Source organism: Plectropomus leopardus, chromosome 3 (assembly GCF_026936395.1).
Source record: "Plectropomus leopardus strain MGB_pleo_1.0 chromosome 3, ASM2693639v1, whole genome shotgun sequence".
In the NCBI taxonomy this organism is placed as follows: Eukaryota; Metazoa; Chordata; class Actinopteri; order Perciformes; family Serranidae; genus Plectropomus; species Plectropomus leopardus.
Window position 1 is genome coordinate 4,103,923 of NC_142178.1, and position 20,831 is coordinate 4,124,753.

General features: G+C 39.8%; 1 protein-coding gene across 1 annotated transcript; it reads right to left on the reverse strand.

Annotated features, from left to right (window-relative positions):
* Positions 1 to 22: 22 nt before the first annotated feature.
* Positions 23 to 14,487, reverse strand: adamtsl7 (ADAMTS-like 7). Its single transcript, XM_042485075.2, has 12 exons — positions 14,326 to 14,487; positions 13,038 to 13,167; positions 12,784 to 12,959; positions 10,307 to 10,415; positions 8,396 to 8,572; positions 7,874 to 8,003; positions 6,972 to 7,194; positions 5,760 to 5,933; positions 4,790 to 4,963; positions 4,500 to 4,679; positions 1,348 to 1,492; positions 23 to 737 (listed from the first exon to the last, which is right to left on the reverse strand). The coding sequence occupies exons 1-12, from the start codon at positions 14,458 to 14,460 to the stop codon at positions 583 to 585; spliced, it is 1,908 nt and encodes a 635-aa protein (XP_042341009.2). The 5' UTR covers positions 14,461 to 14,487; the 3' UTR covers positions 23 to 582.
* Between the last annotated feature and the right edge of the window lie 6,344 nt (positions 14,488 to 20,831).

Sequence of the window (20,831 nt, forward strand, 5' to 3'; positions counted from 1 at the left end):
TATACTAAAATACACTATAAAATACAAGTTATACACTCTTTATTAAGAATAAATATACAAGTACATCACCAAATGTGACCAGTCCAGGTTAAAGTTACACTGACAATGAAAACACTCTTTAAACCTCTACATACATAGGGAAATTCTCAAAAGTATGGGTTTGTGTGTGTGTGTGTGTGTGTGTGTGTGTGTGTGTGTGTGTGTGTGTGTGTGTGTGTGTGTGTGTGTGTGTGTTTGTGTGTGTGTGTTTTGTCACGAGATTAACAAAGTTTCAGGTCATTTTTCATCCGCTCAGATGAAACAGCATCTCACAGTATTCATGGCCGTGTGCACAAAACAGAAAAAAAGCAGCTGATAACCTCATCAGTTAGTCTGTTACAGGCTTAGTGACTGAATGTTATTTTTATTTATATGTTATTATGTAATTATCAACTTTGTGTTATGCCCTTTGCGTTGTATTTTATGCATTAATTGTGCTACATAAATAAAGTTTATTATTATTATAATTATTATTAAACCATGCTCTACATTCCCACATACTGAGGTGCTGGGTGAAGAGAATTTAACCGTCCTGTGGCAGCATCACCTGTGGATGTGGTTCTTTTGAAATAAGTCGGGGTATGTTTTCTGCGCACGGGAGCAGGAGGAGCAGCAGACACCTCTGTAGTAAGGATAAACACAGAGTCGGGCTTGAACCACCACCATACAGTTATGATACTGATCCCTGCACGACGGATCTGTGAGGGAAAGGAGAAACACGTTAGAGGAATAATGGGCCAAACAAAGCGATTTTCATCTTTCTCCTAGGTACCTTAATCCTAGTTTATTATTTCCTTTTCTTAAATATCAGTTTTCTTGTGCTGCGTTAATACTTTCACAAGTATTTTGAGTGCTTAGCAATTTGGCTTGATTTCTTTCAAAAAACATGGGGAGAAGGGCAAATCGAGCCAATTTGTTCAGGTTTCAGTGGTTAAGTCACACATTTGCACATTTGTATCATTGCCATATTTGACTATTTTTTTGGCCAGTCATTAATTACACCACAACAATGATTAATAACTAAAGATCAGAAGTGTTTTGAACATGTAAATCAAATGTTCTTGCTAATATCTTTTTAATGATTTTGGCAAACAGGCTTAATTTTGGCATGAGGTTCCTTCACATGAGTCATTGAAATTCCCCCATTTCCCAAATTCTTCCTGATTGAGACAGAAGAGGTCCCTGATGTTCATGTAACATTATCAACCGTGACAGCATCACAGAGAAATGTCACTCCAAACAGCTCCTCTCTGACCCGACATGTATATCCAACGCACAGCAACAATACAACAGTGCAGGCAGACTTACTTGTTTCTGCTACACATGGTTGTCTGTTGCATTCTTCTCGGCTCTCGGGGGTCAAACTGGGGTCACAGCGGTCGCTTGGGGTAATGTTGTCAGCAAGACAACGCACCTCACGCACACGGTAGCCACCGCCGCAGACACGCGAGCACTGAGGTGATGAAGAGGAGGCAGAGAATGGAAAATGAGATGAAGGGTTAAACATACAGTACAGCATATTAACCTTTATTGAAACCAGAAAAACCTCTTGAGATCAAAAATCTATTTTTCAAGAGTGTCCTGGCAGCAATAGAATTTACAGACAGACAAATCAAAACATACAACTCCAAAACAAATTATATTAAACTCAAAAAGAAAACAAAAAAGAGTTACCAGAAGGTAGGGCAAAAAAAGTATGTTTAGGACTAAAGAGAATGTTTTAAAAACATTATTAGTCATAAAAAGGGCAGGGACTTGTAACCAAAAAACTATTGGTATAAAAGATCCAGATCCAGGCACTCAAGATGGTTTGCAAAGCATAAAAGGCCTTTAATTCATAGGACTATAGACATTAAAAATACACCAGTTTTTCATATTAAGATCCAACGATGAGGATAATCAAAGAAAGTTTTAATTTTGAAAGTCAGTACGCTTAGACTTTATTAAAGCAGATATGTGTTTCAATATAAGGAGTCAAACTGTGGAAATATTTTTTGATAATAACTTCAAATGCATTTCAAATATTATTCAGTTTAAAAGAAGGTATAAAATGAAAAATAATTGCACATCATGAACTTTGAGTAACAGTAATGTCAATATGACTGAAATTGATTTTCTGTTGTTATTGTTAAATTTGATATGATTTGTGGAAAAAGGTAAATGTAGAATGGTTGGACATTTGTATCTGTATCTACAGTAGTTTCTGTTATTATTAAGAAAGGGGCAGCTATGAGAAGTTTTTCTTCTTCCTGCTCCTGTTTGTTCGTGGAATGTGTGGAAGTATTACGAGAAAAAGTGTGTCATGGGTTTTTGTTGTTGTTTTGGAAATTGCACACTGAAATGAGCATATAAATTGAATATGAACATGAATAAATATGAATATGCTGAGTAAACCATAAAAACAAGACAATTAAAAGTCCATCTAAGATACACCTTGACATCTGCATATAGAAGATGAACTTACAGTGTCCTGCAATAGTGCTTTATAGCAGCCTTTGCTTTGAAAAACATCGGAGCAATTCATTTAGGAATGGCCCAATAATTAATTAGACGATTAACATGTTACAAGAAAATTACAGGAAAATGGGGGTGGGGGGATGTAAAACAAACATACAAACAGTAACCTAATTTATATATATAATTCAGAGAATCATAAATATAGTTTTGTGGACATTTTTGTCATTTCCTTCTCACCTTTTTTTTTTTTTTTTTTTTTTTTTTTGCAGTTTAAGGCATATTTCTTGCCAAGTTGGTCTTAATGTTTTTCCTATGTTTTTAAAAGAAACAAACTATTTTCTCAAGTTTCAGCAGTTAAAATGCTTGTGAAAGGCATATGAATGCAGTACAAGAAAAGTGATCACGGCCCAGGTGTTCAAGGGTTAAGTCTTTCTGCAGAAGACTCCACATATATTGAGTTGCATACAAAAAGGCTTCTAAAAAAATCAAAACTTTTTTGTTGTCTTTGCTTGTAGTGCAAATTATTTGCATTTCCAACAGCAAATGTGGCATCCCAAAATATGACTGCAGAGGATATTTTGGACTATTAGGAGACAGAACGGGTCGTCCACCATTTAGAAGATCGGTGGTTTGATCCCCAGCTCCTTGACTCAGCATGTTCAGTTATCCTTGGGCAAGATACTGAACCGCAAAGTATCTGTTCCATCAGTGTGTGAGTGTGTTTAACCCTTTGAAACCTGGACTAATTGGATTGATTTTTTTTAAATCATGGGAAGAAATCAATGATCACCATAAAAAGAAATAACCCCCCAAAAAGCAAGAAATTAGTAAAAAGCACAAGAACATTACCTGAAAATTAATTTTGAAAAAAACAAAAATGGTAAAAAAAAAAAAAAAAAAAAAAAAAAAAAAGAAAGGAAAACCCAACAAAAAAACATAGAAATTACTTTTGAAAAAGTGATTCAAAACTAGAATGCTGTAGAACAATTTAAAATTTGTAACTATGATAATTAGAAATATATTTTTCTGGGCATATTTCCCCAGCTTTAAATAAATCTATATCTACTAATTTCTTGCAATTTATGGGACATTTTCTTGCCAAGTTTCTTACTGCCTTTTTTCCCCATGTGTTTTTTTTTAAGACATTCAACCATTTTGCTCAGGGTTCAAATGTTTAGATATGTGTGGAAGACATCAGAGCAGCACAAAAAAAGTGATGTTGGTCCAGGTTCCAAAGGGTCAAGCTAAGTAGCAGGTAGCACCTTGTATGGTAGCCTTGGCCACCGATTGTGTGTGTTGTGTGAATGGGACATGTAGTGTTAAGGTGCTTTGAGGGTTTGAAAGACTAGACAGGCACTATGAAAGTGCAGGTCCATTTACCATTTACGTTTTAGAGTTTTGGCTGACTTGGACATTCAGCCGTATTTATTCAAGCCAGAGTATACTGCAGATGTAATCCAGCAGAGGGAAGTGGAGGCTGTGGCTGCAAGAGGATATTGCTGACAGAACCCCCCAGAACCTGAGCTGCCGAGAGCAAACACAGAGCAAACTGCCCTCCAATGCCAACAGAAACTGAACCATTCTGCTGCAATCAGTTTCAGCAGGGGCAGTTTTTGTTGGATGCCGATGACAAAACCAACTCCAAGAGAGAGTGTGTGTTGCATGACATGCGCAAAACTTTGACCCCTTATTTGGACAAAGCTGTGCTGGAGACCCTTTTCAGCAACCTGAAGCAGGGCAGAGCGGGCAGACAACTACTGAGTGCGTAGTTTTATCACCTAGCATTATATTTTGGCCAACAAAGTCATAACTATTGGTGTCAAAAGCTCATTGGCAATGCAGCCTGGGACATGTAAGCAATGCCAGCATGCCTCTGGGAGTCTTTCTGTCGATTTATTACACACTGAGGAATTAATTGTTTCAACTTACTATATTTGCCATCGACACTGACTTGACGTAAATTATGGTGAATTTCCATGGTGGAAAGACTTTGGGACACTTACTGCACTCCACTCTGTGACATACCACTGGACACCACATGGCTTCAGTCTGCAGGGCTGAGCAGTGATTGGCTGAGGGACACTGGAACATTTTATCTGGTCCACAACTTCCATCAGACCATTGTTGTTGAAAATACAAGCCACACTCCGGGCCTGTGTGCCATTTCCGCACTCTGCAGAACACTTAACACACACACACACACACACACACACACACACACACACACACACACAAACAGGTTCAAATGGATGCTTTTGCAGGGTAGGTGTGCAGATGTGTGCATGCAAATTACCTGACTCCAGGGTCCTGTATACCACTCCAGGCGGTTCTGACAGGGGCCAGAGTCACATGATGTCACTTCTGGTGGGCGTTCTCCTTCGCAGCTGTCTAATGGGAGATCGCTCACATGATCTATCAGGCACACTGCCATCCGGGTTCGATTGCCTTGACCACAATCTGCAGAGCACTGAGGAATATCGTGCACGCGCGTGCGCACACACACACACACACACACGCACACACACACACAATGTTATACATGTTTACTTATGTCACTTTTGGGGACAAAACATAGCCTTGCATTAATTTCCTGGACACTTGCCCTTATCTTAAATCCTCTAATGTGGGAGCCGAATTCAAGTATGTGCACTTGAGCAAGACCAACAAGAGCTCACCGTATCTGCACACTACTGCTACCCGGAAGCCTCCCCCATACAACATAGTTTTAAATTAGACAAAGGGACATATTGCTTGCTGTTAACTCAGAAGTCTCTCTCTGTGTGAGGGGGAGGCTTCTGGTTTCCGGCTTCTGGGTAGCAACTGCTGGCAACTTGGCACACTGGGCCTTCGGGACACTTGGATTACTTCAGATGTGCAGTATGGAGATTTTATTATGTTATGTTTTTTTTTTTTCAAATATTTGAATCCTGGTCACTATTTGCTTCAGCTGTTTGGTAGATGAGTGCCATTCCTTCTCCCTGTGAAAATCTGTCAGTGTTTTGAGGACTATAAAACTTCATCTGACTTTTCATTGGCATGAGGGTGGGTAGATTATGATTTATGATAATTTTCGTTTTGGGGTGAACTATTCCTTTAGCCTAACCATACAACTGACCCCAAAATCATCTTTTCCAAATTGAAAACACTTATTTTGTTTCTAATTGGACAAGCCATCCCCATCTGACAGGTCTCGAGTCTGTTGTGTAACTTCAGTTAGACACACATCTGAACATACCAACACACACTAACAGTTTGTATGTTACCCATTGGCTCCAGGCAGAAGTGAACCAGCTGCTTGCACAGGCTCCCATGTCACAGTTCTGTAGTGTATCTGGCTTTAGGTTCATGTTGCACTCCTCATCCTCCTCCACATCACCCTGGTTGCTCACACACACCACCTCCCTGCTGCGCTGGCCCACTCCACATGGCACTGAACACTGGGAGACAGATGGTGGGTGAGAGGGAGGTGGGGGGGGGGCACAGAGGTCATTCGAGGGTTTTTACAATGAAAGAAAGGGGATGTTCTTGTTTTATAATAATGTATTTAAAGTCACTGACAGTACATATTGCACACAATGCTGTTCATAACAAAAACCCCATAAAATATAATGGTATTGAATACTGACAGTTTTATGTTTTATCTTAATAAAGAGGACCTTTAATGCTTTTCCTTATTTTCTGTCATAAAGTTGGATGTTCATATTAAATGTGGCCAATGTTTAAAACAATAAAGTAAACATTTAAAAGTAATCCCTGTGAGTAAAACCCTCAGACCTCAGACAGTATTTCATTTTTTTTATACTGCGGAGACAAGCTGACATCAGCTCGTGACAGATGTATTTACATTATTATATGTACACTGCTACATGTAGCTACATGCTAATTTCAGGGAAACATATAAACCTGGTTACCGAAATTGTTAATTCCTCCCCAACCTCAAATCATATTCCTGCTGGTACATCTCTGGTCGTGTTTAGGAGCTTTTATTAGTTACATTTAATGGAAGAAATTCCTGCTATACAAAGTAATTCCCTGGCTGCAAGTACACTACTACATGTAGCTACAAGCTAATGTCAAGGAAACATGTTACATTGGTCGCTGCTGTTGTACATTTCTCACAGATTTTGGATCATATATCTGTTAAAACATTTCCAGTTGTGAAGATTTAGTTTTGGAAGCTTTTATTGATTTTTTCACGATAGAAAAGTGCCACTTTACTCTGTAACAGTCATTCACCTGGAGGGAGTCGTAAAGAGACAGGAGCTTTAACGTAGGGGTTCGGCTAGAGGGCAGGTACAGGTGTTCCACCACAGATTTAGGGGAGTAAAATCTAAGTAAAATCTTGAATACAGATCTTATACTTGTTAAAGAGTATTTTGACGTTGTATTACTCCTTTTACTTCAGTCAAAGGTGTGAAGACTTCCTTCAGTACTGTTAACGAAACATGTTTGTCAGTATAGTGTCATGTACTCACTGGGCTCCACTCAGATCGTATCTCCCACTGGCTGCAAATCTTCAGCTGACATACTGCTTTGGTCACCGGCTTATCAGATGACCCACACAGCTCTTGTGCCATAGTAACCGAGGTCTCCGTCCCATTAGTGTAAACATTAGTGACCTGGCGGCAGATGACCTGGCGATGCTGACTGCCTGGTCCACACCTCCTGCTGCACTCTGACCACTCCCCCACGTCCCAGCTGTCGGCCAAAGAGTTGGAGGAAATAAAGAGCAGCTCACAGTCCATCACTAAAGATGTGGTTACATATTGAGACATGCTTTTAGCAATGACCTTTCTCAGGCAGAGTCTGTCTCAGTATCATGTCCTCATTTTGACCACAGTTATTACGTGTGGTCAGTTGACCCTGGTCTACAAAGGGTGTTATAAAGCCTGGTTTCCTCCAAAAGGAGATCATAAACGAGACAAGCAAAATAAGCCAATTTGTTCTGCACAAGTTCAGATGTTTCTCTCATTCTATTAAGTTTCAGTTTTGCAATCCCCTGCCGCTGCTGCACTCCCAGTAGAAACATATATATTTCAGACTGACAGCTATCACGGATCACTGACACCGCGGGCGAAATATCTGACGGAGCCACAACCAAACATGCACTTAATCCACTAACACCCCGCTACATCTTGGCGACGGTAAGATCTAGTGGTATTTACCACAAGACATGCAAACCAAAGCCACACCAATGTGAGTCAGTGAGATCGGCTTTGACTGGTGACTGACTTATGGCTTGAATGTGTGTGAGTGATGAGGGCTTTACACTGAGAGTCGCAGCACCATGTGGAAGTAATACAACAGATGTGCATGTGTTCTTTGTGCGTGTCATGACTATTGTATGAGACATCAGGTGTGTGTGTGTGTTGCTCACTATGCTGGACAGGACTGAGTGTTGCAGTCTTCTTCGCGGTTTGTTGGTTTAAGGGCGGGGTCACATAGGTCAGCAGGAACAGTCGCCTGGAAATCTTTCTCAACACACTCCCAGAATACCTGACGCTTGCCTGGCAAGCGTGCACACACACACACACACACACACACACACAGACAAAACTAAGCAAGTAAAAGTGTGTTTGTCTGCAAAAAATATGACTACACATACACATTTTGACAGAAACCAAAGTTGTTTTCATCGGTTGCAATGATTTACTGTGTATTTTCCACTTTGGGTGTGTGACAGCTACTGTGAATAGCTTTCAGTGATATTTATGTTTGCCTTTTCAGATTTCGTAACATCTCCTTATTATTTATGTGTTTCCCAATGGTCTGGCTTAAGTAAGGCGGGCTTTTCACTTAATGAATGCCTATAATAAATATCAAAGTCCTACATAAAGATTTGGTGAGCATGAAGTCAATGTGCCATCGCCCTTTCTTTGAGTTTCATGTGTTTCCTCACCAGTGCTGCAGGTCGTGCTGCATTCTGAGTGCCCCCTCTTTGTCCAGGTGTAGCTGGACTGAGGGTCGGACTCAGAGGGAACCTGGTTAGGGTGGAGTTTCTCTTTGATGATGTCATTGTTGGTGACGTCACCTTGGCGGTCCTTCTCACCTGAGTGGGATGGGCCAACTGTCTCAGCTACAAGAGTAGTGGAGGTTTCAGGACAGAGCCCAGATTTGACAGGCAAGTAATGGAAAGAGATCAGTAAAGTCATTTAAAAAGTTGGATAAATAAAGGTGGAATGAAGCCTTAAATAAAATATAATAATGTTAAAGAGACAGTTCGCCCCAAAATCAAAAACACATTTTTTCTCTTAACTGTAGTGCTATTCATTTGCTAGATTGTTTTAGTGTGAGCTTCAGAGTTTTGGAGATATTAGACGTAGCAATGTCTGCCCTCTTTCCAATATAATGGAACTAGATGACACTCAGCTTGTGATATTCAAAGAGCAAAAAAATGCATTTGAAAAACTCAACAGCTACGTCTCTTTACAGAAATCATGAGCAATTATTCAAGATAATTTACAGACCTTGTTTGAAAAGTTTCATGTCGGAACTATTTTTTTTTTTCTGAATTAGACCCGACAACCATATCACCGTGCAGAGGGAAGCATGCATCCACTGCTGGCTCACCTCGCACCACTGAGCTAACTCATGTTATGGCTTAATGGAGGAGGACGTGATTATTGTTTACATTTTGGCAGTCACGAACACGAGCCTCTCGTCCATAATTAGATGCACGATTTCTTCTGCAGTGATATGGCTAGTGGGTGTGGTTTTGTTGAAAGAAAATAGTTCCTATATGAAACTGCTCACAAAAAGGTCTGTGGATTATCTTGAGTAACCGGGTCGTGATATCTGTAAAGAAATATCGCTTTTGAGTTTTTTAAATGTTTTTTTTTTTGGCACTTTGAGCACCACAACCCAAATGCCATCTCGTTTAATTTTATTTGAATTGGCAGACATCTTAATAGATGATATCTCCAAGACTCAGCAACTCACAAACACACACACACAAAGAAAATCTAGTCTGATAAAGAGCATTACAGGTAAGAGGAGAAAGATTTTTTTTTGGATCTTGGTGGGTAACTGTCCCTTTAAAGAGCCTTCACATCAATGGCATCACTAACAGATGTAGCGATGCACTGCATTATTTATTGTTATCTAAAAGGTTTAAAGGCATTTGTGGATAAGTTACTCAAAATTTGGATATTCAGATGCAGAGAAGACAGAATATTAATACACATTGCACTATACAGTAAATACTGTAGAGCGTGATTTTGGACATGGCCATGGTGTCTGGTGGGCTCTTGTAATTCCCAGCATAGCTCCACCCACCTTCAGCCCGAGCAGGGTTCTGATGAGCTCCAATAATTAAAAACAGCCATGCAAGGCCTTTAAGAATATTTGTTGGTTTTTGAAATAGTTCAGGAAATCTCTGGTAATTAAATAATTATTGATCAGCACCAACACAAACAAATCAAGCTATTTCTTGAATCTCCTTAATGAAGGTTAAATATTAGGTAATGAAACGAAATCTGGCCCAAGTGACCGAATATTGTCTCAGTGCGGGTAAGAAGCTATTTGCCAGACCAAAGTTTGGCCTGCTGCCTGTATTAAATGTTATCAAAATCCTAATCAAATTTTCAAAAAGACAGTTTAGCTGAAAATGATACATATTGGCGTTACCATGAAATCTGAACTCAACACACACACTGCACTGGACATGCAGACAAACAGAGGCATCTGTTATTTGTTATGCTTCCTGAGGGCCAACCAGAATATGCATCATGAAAAAATGGCACTGTGGTCATTTAGGGTCACTCTGATACAGTGTGTTTGAGTGTTTATGCGTGTCAGTGTGTGCACTCACCCAGGGGCAGAATATCAGAAGGTGTACCAGGCTCAGGAGTGGGGTGTGTGCTTTGTACAGGGACAGTGTATTCATAGTATACGCTGGGACCTGGTTGCTGGTAGATCAACTGTGGGAAACACAGACAGATATGGAGTATATGATGGCATACTGTAAAGAATTGCAGTGCAATATCACGAAAAACTATTCAAAATGAAAGTATTTGAATGTCATCATGTATAATAGTAACTACAAGAATGTATGATTCATCCATTGTCATGGTTTAAGTACTTTCGGAGGCCTCAGAGTATTTTACTGTCTGCATGCAGACTTGTGAAAGGCTCAAGGGTGTCTGAAAGTTTAGATACAGCAAGACTGAGACCTTGTAGATGTTCAGATTCCAATGTTAGACACAGCTGTGAGAAATACACTTTATAAGGGTGAATCATTGTTCTGTTTTTTTAAGTTTTTGGTGTGTTTTTGTCCATTTACATGCTGTACAAAACGCTTCTCGGATCCTATTCGTGTTGTCATTAGTATATTCAGTCATGTGATGTAACAAGGTAATAATACTTTGAGACAGTACTTATGTATTTTTTGGGAGGAAATGTACTTTACTTGAGTTTTTATATTTCTGTCAACTTTCACTTTTATTCCACTACATTTCCTAAATGAAATGTATAATAGTAGAAAAAAGGAATGGAAGGGAGCAAGGAAAATTTTCAAAAGACCTTTTGTTTCCAAATGTATATAATGAAGTTGTTGTTTTTTTTATCAGCATTTACTCTTACTTTTACTTTCAATACTTTAGATACATAAGTACAGTAAATATCAGATACTTTGAGATTTTGACTCAACTATTACTCTAATAAGCAACTTCAGCTTCTACCAAAGTCTTTTACTGGTGAGATATCTGTACTTTCACTCAAGTATGGCTTTCGGGTACTTCATCCACCACTGCTTATATTCATATAAGATCAACTGTGGTTCACTGAGGTCATTTTATTATTCATCATAATGAAGTTTTTTCCAGATCTGACAAGCAGTACTGTTTGGGTACAGTGTTTGTGTCTTTGATTAAGGGACTGCTCCACTAATTCACTAGTTCACTCATATGTGGTAAAAAATGTTCTTAATTTGCGTACACAACAGGTGTTAACATAATTACCTTTAGCTTCATGACACACGTGCACTGACCAATTTGTTCTTTGCAGTGGACATTTATTAGTAAATCGGAGTAATTCAGAATTGACAGGCACATGCTCGCCATTTAGAATCACTACACGCCTAAACTATACGCCTCAGTTTCTCTATATCAGGAAATATGTTTGTCTCGAGGCTTATCATGGGATTGGTTTGATGGGTGTATGGGAACTTAACACAGAAGAGATCGTTTCTGGCAGACTCTGGCTCCAGATGACATCACAAGATGACAGCAGCTGTATATGGGATATTTTGGCATTGTTTTGGTTCAGTGGGGCAAAGTGGAAATGCAGTGTTCATCTTTATATATATTCTATTGTTCAAATGTAAGTATACATTGGTTGGCTGAACACAACAAAAGCAGGATTGGCAACCGCCAGTTTTAAAAACCTGTTAGCCTTGTGAACAAAAGACAACACAAGCAACAGCTTGTAACGTTACAGCATGTCACTTAGGCGTTTGTATTGCTAGTGCCAATGCAAACAGGAAAAAAAAGCCCTTGAAGACATGTAGTTCCTGGTCAAGCTCCGCAGTGGGCAGCCCCTCTCAAGAACTTCCCAGAAATGTTCTGTTTGAAAATGCCTCATGTCCTAGCAGAAGGAAATGGCTTATAAGACATTTACACTAACATGTTATTTTGATCTCTACAGGTACGGGCTTGAATATCTTTCGGTGAGGCTAGATATGCCATCTAAACAGCTGGTAGGAGGTAAATTAGAATCTGTTAATTAATTAACATTGGCTCATGACACTAGAAACTGGCGGGAGTAGCTTCTCACTGAACATGTTCTCATTGCAACTTGTCACATATCGCTGCTTTGTCAGTAGCCTTCTGTGTCTCCATATTACACTCTAGATAACCTTTTGCATTTGCTGTTTACAGATGGACGTGCAATAGATTTCATAAAGAATAATTCAATTATTAGATAAAAACAATGAAAACCAAGACTGTCATATTTCAATATGAACATTTTTATATTGTCAACTACTTTAGTTCTCCCACATAATTGGCACACAAGTTTCTGTTCTGCAACCTTATCACTAGGTGCCACTAAATTCTGCACACTGGCCCTTTAAAGCGTTTTTAATGTATGAAAAATTGTTAAAAGGTGTGGTTACATTTACATTTACAAGACAGCCAGTCCTTCATCATGGTCATTTATAAATTCATAGAGTATGAACAAAGTCAGGTTAGAATATACTGATGAATCCGGATATGTATAAAATGTGTATAGACACAGTTTAAGCGCAGAAGTGTAGGCAAGGCCTGCTGTGTGTGCCAGCTTGTGTCTCACGTAAACATGCAGGTCCTCAGTCAGCGGCCCGGGCGCTGTGATGGACTCCCCATTGCGAGAGCGTATTTCGTTGGGTCGTTGGTACTTCAGCTGTGTTCCCACAGCAGTGAAGATCCCCGGCCTGTCGATCACCCAGTTACCATTGATGATGGAGACACGACTTTTGGTCTGCAGAGCTGGAAGAAAACCCCATGTTCATCCATCACTGGTTGTCTGAAAATATTAAGTGTGTGTGTGTGTGTGTGTGTGTATACCCAGGTAGTTTCGGCTCTTTATTGTCTCCCGTATGCTGATGTTGCATGCTCCTGCAGGAATCTCTGCAATCTTATGGTAGCCAATGCGCAGGAAAGTCTTTGAGAAATTCCCCTTCACCACCTGAAACCCCTGCCAACACACACATTTCCACACTTTTACACACACAGGTAACAAACACAGTGTGCCCTCACTCATGTACATCTGCAGACATTCTCTGCACACTCTCCCTGTACCAGGGTTTCACCATCACTGGCACGCGTTACAACAGTATAATCATAAATTCCGCTGGATCCCATCACTGTTCTTTTTCTCTCATTTTCACTCATCCATCCTGCGCTCCAGCTCGCTCCCTCTCTCTCGCTGGAAATCCCACAGCTCACCCAGCCCACTCCAACAGTTGGTTCTAGTTGGAGGAACCTTTCTGGTCTTGCTCTGTACTTCTCCTTTGCAAAAATCTATGTTGCAAATTTAGGGTTCAACTCTTGTGCTCTTTCCATGCCATGTCTATCATAATGATCCCCTTTGGTATGCTTTAGTCACAACGTTATATAGCTTGATCTGTTTGTGATTAGCTTAGCCTGAATGACAAAGACACAGATAATTTAAAACAAACCAGGGGTCTGTCATGCACTTATTCCCCACTGCCGGATTTTAACAAAGGATTTTAGTTTTAGTGTGCATAAGGGAAAAAAATTCAAGTGAGATTCTGTTTAAGATATTGTGTAACATTAAATTTTCTTTCATTAATTACAAAACAGGAGTTTATTTCAAATAAATCACCAAGGCAGGACTCTTTTTGAACCTTTGAACCCTGGATCAACATCAGTTTTCTTGTCAGACTGCTTTCACAAGCTATTTAACCCTTTGAAACTTGATTTCTCTGCAGGAAAAAGGCAATGAACAACTTGGCAAGAAATGCCCTGCACATTTCAAGCAATTAGTAAAAAGTGACAAGAATATGACACAAAATAAGTTGGAGAAGGTATTAAAAAATTATTAAAAAATATTAAAAAAAAGGGAAAAATGTCCAGAAAACTGTATATATTACTATAGTTTTAGTTATTTTCAGGTTATTCCAGGTAATTTTTTTTTTTTTTCTTTCTAGTTTTTAGGCCATGTCTTGATAATTTGCTCATTGCCTTCTCCCCATGTTTTTGAAAGAAATCAAACTAATTTTCAAAGGGTTAGAAAGGTTGCATACATGATTAAATTACAACATCAAAAAATGCATGTATGTATATATAAACGACATTTAGATATTTTTCCGTAACCACTTGGATGTCTTACCTCCAGAGGGGGTGTGTTGGCTTTGGTATCCCAGGGAAGAGTGCCCGAGGCTGGGTAGAGAATCCCAACGAGGTGGAGGAGAACCAGAGCTCGACCCTGCCGCCAGGAGCCGAGCTGCTGCCACAATCCAGCCATGGAGAGACTGAGGGAGGAGGACACTCACACACATACACACACATGTTTAGTAGGGGTGTGTGTGTGTGTGTGTGTGTTTGTGAGGTAGGGTTGGCTTGCAGGGTGGGAGGGATGTTAAGGAGAAATGCTGAGAGAAAGTGTTTGGAAATTGTAGGCACATTTTTGAGGAATTGCTGCAAGCTGAGGTCACAGCCGTTTTGCACCTCAGTGTGAATGTTGTGACAGCTCATGATGTGTGTTTATGGCAGGCTCCTGTAGTGTATCCTGAAGTTTATCCCAAAAACAATATCTCTCCCTGTGAATCGTCATGCAGGATTGTTAGGCTTTGGACACACATCACTACACTTGACCATGCTCAGACTACTCCACCCACCTCTTGTTTTCACTTTATAAGGCTTTTCTTGTTCTGAGTTATTCCTTTTTTTCACTCATAATGGAACAAGAGAAGGATGAAAAATCTAAATTAAAAAATACCACAGTAATAATGGCTTGGATTGAGGATAATAGAAAGAATGTGTTACATCTATTCGCAACTTAACACTTTCACAACACAAAATAAAGCAGTTGTGCTCTTTTGTGATTCAGTACTCCTTCATCAGTGATTCACACCTACAGGATGCCAGTTTTATGGTGACTCAGTTTGCCACCATACCATGTCGGGAACAATCACATCGATTCAGAAATGACTGTAAATCCACTGGCCAAGACTCAAAATCTCACAGTGACACACTCCTAAAGTCTTTAACGTTGAGAATAATGGTAATATTTGCATGGACATAAATGATTTGGAGGAGTTCAAACACATGTGGGTGCAATATATTCCCCTGGCTGAGTGTCTCAGCTCTGGGCAAAGGACTGTTATAGCCCAGTAAACACATAATGTAGCGTAGCTCCCCTGGCTCATGAACTTTCCACTGTTTTATGTCTGGGAGTGAGGAGAGATGAAAGTTGTAAATATCAGAAATTAAATGCTGACCCCGAACTTAAGGTCCCAGTTATGGAGAAACTTAGAGGGATGGAGCAGATATAATGTTTTTCCTACCTGTTTTGTGTAGAGTGGCAGAAATTTCAAATCTAAAAAAAGCTTCTTTTTTTCCTGTCGACTGCCAGCTGATTGACACCACAGCTGTTCACAACATGGGTGTGAAATTGCCAGGGCTTTCACAACTTCTCTAAGAACCTTAGTTGCCTTCTGATTGTGTGTGTAGGTGGATGTGTTTGTGTGTGTACCCCCGCAAAGATATATGAGTCACATTTGTACGGATAAAGAGCTCTAATGTCTATAATATGCAGTGAATCAATCGAGGACACCGTGAAAGCAGCTTGAGTGAGAAAGACAAGCAGACTGTGATACGGCAAAGCTCAGTGAAGCCTCATAAGGACACTGGAAGCAGTAGAGATGACGCCAGTGTATCGTTTCCTCTGTCAGCATCTGTCTCTCTGTGTGAGCGTTTGCCCTTTGCCCTTTGACCTGAGACACGGGACACAAACCATTAGCATTACCATCATAGCATCACTCTTAAAAATAAGGGCTCTAAAATTTTTCCACTTAAGGACTAAGGGTATGCCAAGAACCATTTGGTCATGTCAAACTTTTGAAGAAAAAGTTCTTTGAGGGCTGTTGAAAGCATGGATGTTTAAAGATCATCCATCTCAAATATTAAAATGTTTAACCATATTTCAAATGGTATTCTTAAACGTTAAGTGTGTAGGATTTAGTGGCATCTGGCAATGAGGTTACAGAACTGAAACGTCTCTGATGTGCCAAGCATGTAGACCTACAGTGGCCGACATGAAAAGCACTATCTAGTGCCATTGTTTGATTTGTCCATTGTGGGCAACTGTAGACCAACATGGTGGACTCCATGAAACTAATGGAAACATAGGAATATTATATACCATTTCTGCCAATAGATGCCCCTAAATTCTACACACCAGACTGTTAAATGTGTATCTGGAATCCCTTTTCTCATTTCATTTTAATTCTGTTCGGCCAAAGCTGATACCTTTTCAATTATTTACTATCATTTTATGCCATACAATACCACAAGGTCTGCCATATTGATAATTTCTTCCCCCAGGTACCCATTACTTAGCATTTTGTATTTGGTCCAATTTGGAGTTTTGGTTCCCAACCCGACTGCACTACTGAAATGGTTAAAACTCTCAAAGCCATCTCGACCCCATAAAAATGTGATTGTGAACCATAATTGTTGTAGGTATTATTGGACCACATAAGTGCTGACCCTTTGGCCTAAGTAGAACTTCATGATGATGCCCAAGGTTGCTGGAAATGGTAACATGGCTTGAGCCTAACCTGTTAAACTAAACTAACTAAACTAACTAGTGTGAGAGATCAGTGGATAATGTTGTCAATGAATGTCTTCAGAGCGCCCCTTGGTGCATTCTAAGTGGAATTGTTGGTATATAAAAAAACCCTTTCAGGGTTCTGGGGGAAACCATTACACCATCAAAGAATTCTCTGTAGAACTTCTCATGGGGCATTTTCAGACTGGAGGAACTTTTTAATAGTTCTAGGAACCTAAATTCTAAGAAACCCCCTTTTTGTTGTGTCCACACTGCAAAAAGTAGGAATGATTATAGTTCTTACAGTGCTGTTTTTAAAGGAATTTTTAGCTTCCACTTCAGAGTATGTACTCTCCCCGCTTAAAAGGAAGCATGAGTAAGTGTATAGTAATTGATCCAGACTTGATGTGGAAAAAAATGTGCTCTTGGTCAATCTTCATCTTGATGAATGCTAAAATAAATCTGATGAGCTACAGTTGCCCCGGGAAGAGCTGGACGAAGTGACCGGGGAGAGGGAAGTCTGGGTTTCCCTGCTTAGGCTGCTGCCCCCGCGACCCGACCCTGGATAAGCGGAAGAAAATGGATGGATGGATGGAGCTACAGTTGATCTCTCATAAATATATAGGTTTAATGACAACATAAATTGGATCCAAGAAGTTCTTGGTACAACATGTACAAGGACAAAGAAACACCAAAAACTTTCAGAAAGAGAACAATGATACAGCCTTATAACATGTTATTGACACATCATACAGCTGTGTCTGACACTGGAGTCTAAACATCTGCCTTTGACAAACATTGACCTTGCTGTATTTTAACCTTCAGACATCCTGGAGCCTTCTCACATGCCTGCATGCAGACAGTAAAGGACTCTGAGGCCTCCGAAACTGCCTAAACCATGCCAATGGATAAATCATACATTTTTGCCGCACTACAGGTCTGTATCTCAGGATTTAGGCCAGTAGGCGCAGATTAGGGTGCAATGACTAGCTTATACAGAGTGCGGCAGCAACATGCTGAACACACCCAGTCTGTCATTAAAAGCCAAAAGAAAAGGAAGGGGAAGTTTTTATTGTACACAATGACATTCAAATTCTTTCATATTTTATCATTTTCCAAGACAAGACATGATTGGTCGAACACAGCTAATGCAGCACTGTCAACTGCCATTTTTAAAAACCTGTCAGCCATGTAAACAACAGAGAACACAAAACCCTAACAACAGCTTGTTATGAAAGAAATGAAGAAAACACAGATAAATGGACTAACAAGTTCAGGCTTTACTTAGCATATATACCACAATGCAATTTTGACTCGTCAAAGCCAAACTGAAATTAAAATCAACCGCAAGCCAGCTTACAGTTTGTTACTTCAGTGTACCTATTAGCGGTGTGAATGCAAAAAGGGGGGAAAAAAAGCCCTTAAAGGTATAGAGTTCCTGGGGAAGCACCCTATAAGCAGTTCTGAGTGGAACGTTTCACATATGGTTCTAAGTATAACCCTTCATTTTGGACACTAGGTAGAACATTTTCAAAGGGTTGATAACCTTTATAAAAGGGTCTACCAGGAACCGAAATGTGTTTTCCTATGGGGACAAACCAAATAACCCAATATGGTTCTTATTATCACACTTATTTCTAGGAGTTTACTCACACACACACACACAGCCAGAACATCTAAACACACAAACATGCTTTTAGTTTTTCTGTCTCTTCCTGTCTGGCACACAGCCAGATGTGAGACGCCGGTCCCCTGCAGTGAATATCCAGCAGTCACTGAGCTATGACACAGACATTCTGGGAACCTCCAAAAGTCTGTCAGGGAATACTGGGAATTATGTCCAAGATGGGCAATGTTGGGGCTACAGCGTCTGTTTTCCACTGTGACAGCTTAATAGCTGCCATGTCTGATTACGCACACACACACACACACACACACACACACACACACACACACTTGGAGGAGTCCCTGAGAGCAGCTGGAAGTGGCACAGCAGCTCTTAAACACACAGATCAAATCAAACAGTGACACGGACAAGCATTGAGCCTTTCATACAGGCATTACCGCTACAATAATGTATAAAGATGATGTAGTTATTGTCTTTTGCAGCTTTTGGTGTGATTACATTGGGATTTAGCTAATGACATTGAGTATGCCCGACTGCTATGATTCAGTACTGAAACTTGTACAACTGGCAGACCCTCATACACACTGGCCATGGCCGTGGAAGGCCTGCAGCATCTGTTAAAACCATTGACTGTAACAGAACTTGTCCTCAAAAGCATTACAACCATTAATGCTTTTTTTTTTTATTCATGAAAGAGAAAAAAACGTTTCTCCTGAGTTTCATCTTATAAAAGGACCCAGAGGGGGGGAACACCCACTGGTTTACAGTATGTTACAGTACATTGAAAATATGTTTAAATGTGCAGTAAAATTGTGAGCTCATGCAGATTTGGGAATGAAAGAGTTCGTACTGATAGATTTGTAAAACAGATTCTTTTTTTTTTTCAACGCCTTTCCCAAGAATCAAACATATGTGACTATTTAAAATATGTTTTAGTCAGTGTTTCTCTGTATTGTCAGTAATTCAATGATAGCTGGCCACATTTACCGCAAAACAAGAAGAAAAGAAGACAAAATAGTAAAAGACACTGAGAATGAACAATACAGTCAACAGAAATTAGGCTCAACACGGAAATTAATTTTTAACCATTACATCACGTCAATATCTGATTTTCCACATATTTCTCCTCCATTTTCCCTTTTTTCTCATCTTCCTCTGCTCTCCCTTCTCATTTCCATTTTCTCCTCTTCTCACACTCGCCATTCCTTCTCTTTTTCCTCCAGCTGTGGGCTGTTTGATGTCCCTCTGTCCCGTCCTGGACAGCTGCCCCAGGAACCAAATGAGGGGTTCTGTCATCCCACTGACACCTGGACGCCCCCTAACCACTGGTTACTTCCCTAACAACCAACTCCTTTACCTAACGACCATGAGAAACACAAGACGACCACAGATCAATCACTGGAATTCCTCTGCAGCTGTCTGTCAGTTTTGGCTTAATGTCAAGATGTAATCATTTTCACTCTGTAAACATGTCCGTCTTACAATTTACAGGCTAATGCATGACCGTGATGGCCTGTTATGAGACCTATGAAGCATGAGGCCTTGCTAACTACATGATATTCTTCAGTTTATAGCTGACCTGCTCCTAATTGACAAGAACAGATGCAGTAAGAAACTGTAACTGTGGCATTTACAGCCCAACAAGAAAACTGAGAGTGGTTGTATACTTATTACAGACGGCTAACAAGAAAACAGGGTTCTGTTCAAATTCACCCTTTGCTCTCTGACCTCGCCTCTCACCTTTTTGACTGCTAATTACAAGCTCAAGGAGTTGCACAGGTGAAGGCATTCACCTTCTGACGCCATAAATACACTTCTCTGGTCAGTTAGGCAACACATGCCAAGCACAGTTTGCAGCTGCAATACTCAGGATAATTTTCATCCCACAGGTTGTATTTACATGAATGCACACAGCATTATGTTTGCAGGTACATTTTTCAAAGCTAACTACTACCTTTAGTGCAGCACCACCCACGTGCAATGTGAAGCTGTGGAACACTATGTTTTGGTTGTCATTTAATTCTTATGTGCCTCAGTCTGACAATATTGCACTGAGGGCTTTATACAAAGGGTTGTTTTATTCGTATATAATATCTAATATATGTGTGTTAGAAGAAAAACAGTGAGAAAGGGGTAGGGATATATAAGTTTTACTCCTACCTATTCCTTTTTGGACATTGTACTTTTGTTTTGCTTGTTTGTCTGTAATATGTTTTAATTTTTGGTTCAAAATAAACTCATTCATTCATTCACATGTATGACTACCCGCTGGAAAAAAACAAGCTAAAAACCAGATTAGGTTTGAGTTGTTTTTAGCTGGTCAAAGACGATTAACACATTTGGTCCCAATAATACATTGATATGATATATAATAATAAAACAGCAACATGGGTCAGCATAATTTTTACTTTCTCTTTTAATACTCTGTGAAACATAT